This window comes from Oreochromis aureus, linkage group 4 (assembly GCF_013358895.1).
Source record: "Oreochromis aureus strain Israel breed Guangdong linkage group 4, ZZ_aureus, whole genome shotgun sequence".
NCBI lineage: Eukaryota > Metazoa > Chordata > Actinopteri > Cichliformes > Cichlidae > Oreochromis > Oreochromis aureus.
In genome coordinates, this window is record NC_052945.1 from 29825006 (window position 1) to 29832377 (window position 7372).

The following is a 7372-nucleotide window of genomic DNA, read 5'->3' on the forward strand; positions in this document are numbered from 1 at the left end:
CATTACGCGGGGATTTCCATCGAGGACGGCACGAGATCGGTGAAAGACACGATCCCGAGGACCTAGACTGACATCCACAGTACAGTGTCTGGAGCGCAAACAGGTGTGCGGTTGTGGCGGAAGTGTGGTTCCTGGCTCAGCTGCAGGGGAGGGGCGGTACAGTGAGCTCAAGTGGCGGTGCTGGGCAGGTGAGTGGACAGGTGGTGGTGATGGCAATGACGAGCTCCCTACTGCTTTTAGTGACGCTGGAGTGGAGAGGAGGACGCACCGACAGGAGCTGTGCGCGCAACACCGGGAGAGCTGCAGTGCAATTATGTGTGTGCCAACCCAGAAAGTGCATGGTTGCGGGTCGTGAAATAAAGGAGAAACAGTACACGCTGTGTGTCTGTGGGTCCTTCAACAGCGGTGTTTTACCCGAGGCAGTTTGCTGAATCAAAAGTCAACACATCTACTCCGTTCACGAAGAACGCCACAAATATTCTCCTGGTGTGATTTCTGATGACATGATGGAAAGCATACACGATTACAGTCTTCTCTTCGCGGACAGGAATTTAAACACACAACAGAGGAACGGTGCTCCTGGTGTTTTTACGCACAGACTGTGGGTGCTTTTCCCTTTATGAACTGCTTGAATTCAAACCGAGCATTCATGGAGCCTTTTGCCTGACATCGTGTGTTACACCACTCTATAATCAAACTATTAAATCTTATAATGCTGGGTTCAACATCATCCTGTAGACGGAGGGACGCATTTTAAAGATGAAATGTGTACAGCTGTCCAAATGTGTAATAGAAGGATCATTCTTGGTGACAAATAATTAAAAAAAAATAATAAAAATTAAAATGTTAATTACAATAAAATTCTGTCCGTGTGTTAATGTGGATTCTTTTCTGGAGGCTTCAGCACATCAAATCAGAGCGCCACTGTGCATCGACGTATCGGGCTGTAGGCTGCACTTTCCCCGCTGTCTACCTCCGAGCAATAGCCCGGCTCCTTCCGCCTGCGTCTCTCCAGTGCTGTGCTCACAGCGCGGATTGTAACACGGACAACAAACAAAGTAACATCTTTTCTGTGCGCACGGCCACAGCTTTCTTTCTGTGGTATCGCAAGAAATTAGTTAGTTATATAAATGTATGAGTATGCATAATAGTTATTATTCATAGATACATAGATCCTAAGTTCCTGTTATTCTCTGAAAGAAACAGAATGAGTGTGTTGTTACAATGGTAATGCCAGGAGAGGCAGTATAGGTTCTGTGTTACATGAATGTTGTAAGAAAGTGGAAGAAGTGTGTGTCCTGTAGGAGGCAGTAAAAATGGACACTGATGTTCTGTACATGCACTGAAAGAAGGTTCAGTAAACAGGTTGCAACGACACTCCGGTGTAAGGCTCAGTTATTTTATTTTTATTTTTTGTGAAGATGCAACATCTTTTTGGCGACGAGGACGTTTAGGGGGAAGGAGTTTAAGGGCGACCGGACTGAAAGAAAAAGTGAAGGAGGCGGCTACAGGTTTGGCTAGCTGTTCAAAGAATGCAAAAGTTTCCGGCTGGAAATAGGAGCCAGTAACCTCGAAGCGGAAATGGCTACAATCGGCACGCTAGTAGCGTTCGATCCAAAGAATCAGACCTGGGACGAGTATACGGAAATACTCGAGCAGTTTTTCGCAGCTAACGGGATCGACGATGCAGAAAAACAAAGAGCGATCTTAATAAGTGTCGTCGGAGCAGCGACGTACAGCTTGATGCGAAACCTTCTCAGCCCGGCCAAGCCCAAAGACAAAACCTTCCAAGAGCTGGTGCTTCTGATGAAAAATCACTTTGACCCGAAGCCCAGTGAAATTGTGCAAAGGTATAAGTTTGACTCTCGCTCCCGCAAGCCGAATGAAACCGTCATGGAATACGTAGCGGAGCTGCGTCGCCTGGCACAGGATTGTAACTATGGCAACACGTTACAACAGATGTTGAGAGATAGGATCGTCTGCGGAATTAAGGATGACCGAATTCAGAGACGTCTCTTGTCAGAAGTAGATCTCACTTTTGACAAGGCTCTGTCAATTGCAGTAGCCATGGAGACTGCAAATAAAAATGCACAGGATCTGCAGACCTCAGGGGCGACAGCAAAATGTTTCAGTCTCAGCAAAGGACAACAGGAGAGTCGTACCTTTACAGGAGAAAACAAAGAGTGTTATCGTTGCAAAGGAACCAAGCACACAGCAGCAGACTGTAAGTACAAACAAGAAAAATGTCATGCTTGTGGTAAAGTGGGACACTTAGCCAGAGCTTGTAGAAGCAAGACTAAACTGAACCAGAAAAAGTATGGATCAATATATGTAAAGAAAGACAAAAAGCAGAGTTCACACTACAGTACTCACAATGTGGGCGAGAAAGCAGATAACAGCAAAACTGATAGCTCTGAAGATGACTCTTTCACTTTGAACTGTGTTAAGTGCAGTCAAGGGCACAAAAGAAAACTGTTCAAGTTAGGGCGTGGCAGTGTGGTACACTTGAGAAAAGTAGACCCCTACACTGTGGATATGCAAATTGATGGGAAAAAGGTGAACTTTGAAATAGACACTGGGTGTTGCCTAACAGTCATGAACGAAGCAACATTCAGAGAAACGGGGAAAGACACCAAGCCCCCCAGCCTGCAGCCCATCAAAATCAAACTGGAAACTTATACAGGGGATCCTGTTAAAGTGATTGGCGCAACACGAGTCAGTGTGAAATACAAGCAGCAGAAAAAACATCTGCCCCTGGTGGTGGTCGAAGGCGACGGCCCCAGCTTGCTAGGTCGAGCTTGGCTCGAGGAAATTAAATTGGACTGGAACGAAGTGAAAAACAGTCGTAACAACAGAAAGCTGCACCAAGTCAAAACAACAGAAAAAACACTACAGCAAGTGTTAAGTAAACACGAGGATGTATTCAAAGAGGAGTTGGGCACCCTAAAAGGTATGAAAGCTGCTATTCATGTGAAAAGTGATGCCACTCCACGCTTCTTCCGTCCACGTTCTGTCCCCTTTGCTATGCGAGCAAAAGTCGACGAGGAAATAGACCGACTTTTGAAAGAAGGAATCATCTCACCAGTGAAATATGCTGAATGGGCGGCACCAGTAGTGCCACTTCTGAAGCCCACAGGGACAATAAGACTGTGTGGAGATTACAAGCTTACTGTAAATACAGTGGCTTCACTGGAGCAGTATCCAATACCCAGAATGGAGGACCTGTTTGCCACACTATCTGGGGGTAAGCAGTTCTCAAAATTAGACATGAGCCACGCTTACCAGCAAATCCTCTTGGATGATGAATCGAAAAAGTATGTGACAGTAAACACAACTAGGGGGCTGTTCACGTATAACAGATTGCCTTTTGGAGTGGCCTCTGCTCCAGCAATATTCCAGAGGACCATGGAAAGCCTTTTGAAGGGGATACCCCAGGTAGCGGTGTATTTAGATGACATCTTAGTGACTGGAGTGGATGAGGTAAGCCATCTACAGAACCTGGATGAGGTGTTGACCCGGTTGGAGGAGGCTGGGTTGAGGTTAAAGAGGTGCAAGTGTGCTTTCATGCAAGAGAAAGTGGAGTACTTGGGGCACATAGTGGACGCTCAGGGGCTCCACCCAGTGGAAAAGAAAGTTAAAGCAATCATGGATGCACCTACCCCCACAAATGTCACTGAACTTAAAGCATACTTAGGTTTGCTAAATTACTACAACAAATTCCTTCCAAACCTGGCAACCCTGTTGGCACCCTTACATGAACTTTTGAGACATGAGGTACGGTGGACATGGCAAAAGAGACAAGAGGAAGCATTCCAGGAATCCAAGAACCTGTTGAACTCAGCAGAGGTGTTAGTTCATTATTCTGCTGACCGTGAGTTGGTTCTCTCATGTGATGCATCCCCATACGGCGTAGGCGCCGTATTGTCACATAAGATGGAGGATGGAAGCGAGAGACCTTTGGGGTTCATGTCACGCACACTCTCTCCTGCTGAGAAAAAGTATTCTCAGCTGGACAAAGAAGGTTTAGCGGTGATATTCGGCATCAAGAAATTTCACAAATACTTGTATGGCCGAGTTTTCACGATTTACACAGATCATAAACCCCTGATCTCACTGTTCAATGAAAAGAAGCCTATACCTCAGATGGGCTCACCAAGAGTACAAAGATGGGCCGTGACATTGAGTGCTTACGAGTACAGCATCAGGTACAAGCCAGGAAAACACCATGAAAACGCGGATGCGCTCAGCCGGTTGCCGGTACCAGACTCAGCACCTGAGCAAGAGATGACTGAGCAGGTTTTAATGATGGATGTACTGGATGACACATTAGTTGACACTGCACAGATCAAACGTTGGACAGCTAAGGATGTAATGTTGTCACAAGTCCACGAGTACACCTTAAAAGGTTGGCCAGCTCAGACCAATGCCTGTTTAAAGCCATATCGACAGAGAAAGCTGGAACTGAGTGTGAGGGATGGTTGCGTGCTCTGGGGAGCTCGAGTAATTATTCCCACCAAAGGCAGAGACAAAATATTGAAACTCCTGCACCAGACTCATACAGGCATGTCGAAGATGAAAGGCTTGGCAAGGTCTTATGTATGGTGGCCAGGGATGGATGAGAGCATTGAAAGAGAAGTGCAGGCATGTGAGGAGTGTCAGAAACACCATAAGTCACCACCTACTGCACCATTACACCCGTGGGAGTGGCCGGAGTCACCATGGTCTAGAATCCATGTGGACTATGCAGGGCCTTTCCTCGGGGAAATGTTTCTGATCATTGTGGATGCTCATTCCAAGTGGATGGACATTTACCCTGTGAAATCCTCTACATCACAGGTGACTATAGAGAAACTGCGCCAGAGTTTCAGTGTGTTTGGACTACCTAAAATGTTAGTTTCAGACAATGGAACATGTTTCACAAGTGCTGAATTTGAGTCATTCATGAAACAGAATGGAATCGACCATGTGAGATCAGCACCTTTCCACCCTTCTTCAAATGGGCTGGCTGAGAGGGCGGTCCAGACCTTTAAGGAGGGGATGAAGAAAGTCAAAGGTGATACCTTGCAAACCAGACTTTCCCGATTTCTGTTCAGTTATCGCATCACACCGCATGCCACTACTGGTTTATCACCAGCGGAGTTGATGATGTCACGGAGACTCAGATCAGTTTTGGACTTGCTCATGCCTGATGTGAAAACAAAAGTGCAGCACAAACAATTGAAACAGAAAGAAAATCATGACACCAAGAAAAGACTGAGAAGTTTCACACCAGGAGACAAGGTCTTCATCAGAAACTACTCCTATGGCCCGAAGTGGATTCCTGCAGTCATTGTGAGAGCATCGGGTCCAGTGTCTTACATTGTTACCCTTGGATCAGGTCAAACTGTGAAGCGGCACGTGGATCAGGTGAGAGTAAGAGTGGCTGACACTGTTCCCAGTACAGCTGACAGGGAGGTGGAGCCATTGCAGGACCAAGAAGCAGTGCCTGAGTGCTGCTTGCCATCAGAGTTGGACACATCACCACAACCTCCGGCATCGGAGTTGCCGTATGATTCGGAGACTCCGGATCCCGGAGACCCCTCAATGACACCAGTGTTGCGACGTTCTCAGAGAGAGAGACGTCCACCAGAGACTTTAAAGGACTTTGTTAGATAGAGTGAGATCTTCCAGGAATAGAGCAACAATGCGCTCTGATCTCACAGGAAGGACGTACCTTCCTAGTCAGTAAAAAAAAAAAAATAAATAAATAAATAAATAAATAAAAAAAAAAAAAAAAAAAAAAAAAAAAAAAAAAAAAAAAGAACATTGAAACATATGTATGGTTATATGGTTACCTTAATTACATGTTGATTGTTAAGCGTTCTTTACATAAGCAGTTATTTTGTAAGTCCAGGTAGTTGTTAACTTAAGGGGGGAGGAGATGTGGTATCGCAAGAAATTAGTTAGTTATATAAATGTATGAGTATGCATAATAGTTATTATTCATAGATACATAGATCCTAAGTTCCTGTTATTCTCTGAAAGAAACAGAATGAGTGTGTTGTTACAATGGTAATGCCAGGAGAGGCAGTATAGGTTCTGTGTTACATGAATGTTGTAAGAAAGTGGAAGAAGTGTGTGTCCTGTAGGAGGCAGTAAAAATGGACACTGATGTTCTGTACATGCACTGAAAGAAGGTTCAGTAAACAGGTTGCAACGACACTCCGGTGTAAGGCTCAGTTATTTTATTTTTATTTTTTGTGAAGATGCAACACTTTCATTAAAAGCTGTTTGAATTTGTGGGTTTAAAATGTTTCAGTTTGCACTCATTCCTGTTAAACAGCAGAGCATATCAAAGATTGTAACTACACAAGTCATGTATAAAATTAACGGCACATCACAGGGGGTTGTTAGATCATTTTAATTGTCATCTTTTCAACATATATATGTATGTATGTATATTTATCAGTTTCCATGTGTCTCGTTGACATAGCAGCTCTCGGCTCCGGCGTCATCAGAAGCTGGCCATGAACAGGGCACCATGGCTCCGTGCATAGCCTCACACGTTGTAGCTCGTTCTTCCGTGGTTTTGCTTTCCTGTGAAATGATCTTAGGAAGAGAAACTGTCAGCGCGCACAGACCAGCTGAGCCAATCCTGTCGCTGGTGACGCCGCGATCACACCCTGCTACTCTGCTCCGTTCACGAAGAACACCACAAATATTCTAGTCAGGTAGATCACAGCAAGCCTTTTGTTGGACACGTGAAATGTTGCGACCAGCCCGTGAGTCTCGTTATAATTTAGCTGGATCCGAAGCCGAGAGAACAAACACAAGACCCACAGCGGCCTCTGCTGCTGTGCAGCACTGACACGTCCCGCGCCTCCATCCATAGTTTGTTTTAGTTCGAGTGCAACAAATGCTTTGGTGAATCTCTGCAGGGGCTCGAAGAGTGTGTGACAGTGAGGAAAGCAGTATCTTTAATATTTCAAACTGCACTTGTTCAGCCGAGAGTTTTCTGGTCAGTCAGCCTTTCAAATAAATGATCACTCCAATCCCTGCCACTTCTATTTAAAACGCGATGACATTTATCGACTTTGACACCGACACCACCGGCCTGTCTCCTTTCTTTGAACGTTGTACTCTTCAAAGATCTATTGACTATTGTTTCCTCCCAAGTAATATTTTATTCTGGAGCAGATCAACGAAGTGGCAGTCTTAAAGTAGGTTCATTAAGAACTTGAGTTGAAGTTGGTCTCTGGATCTTGTCGAGTGTGTTCATCAAATTTTCGTTCATGTGTCAACAGCTTTTGTTGCAGTCTGCTATTGAAATAATGAATGAATCTGTCTGGTCCGGGGTTTTTATCATCTAACCCACAGCTGATCCCGCCCACTT

General features: G+C 45.1%; 1 protein-coding gene across 1 annotated transcript; it reads left to right on the forward strand.

The window, feature by feature from the left end:
* Positions 1-1104: 1104 nt before the first annotated feature.
* Positions 1105-6266, forward strand: LOC120439730 (uncharacterized protein K02A2.6). Its single transcript, XM_039610651.1, has one exon. The coding sequence runs from the start codon at positions 1582-1584 to the stop codon at positions 5653-5655; it is 4074 nt and encodes a 1357-aa protein (XP_039466585.1). The 5' UTR covers positions 1105-1581; the 3' UTR covers positions 5656-6266.
* Positions 6267-7372: the final 1106 nt, after the last annotated feature.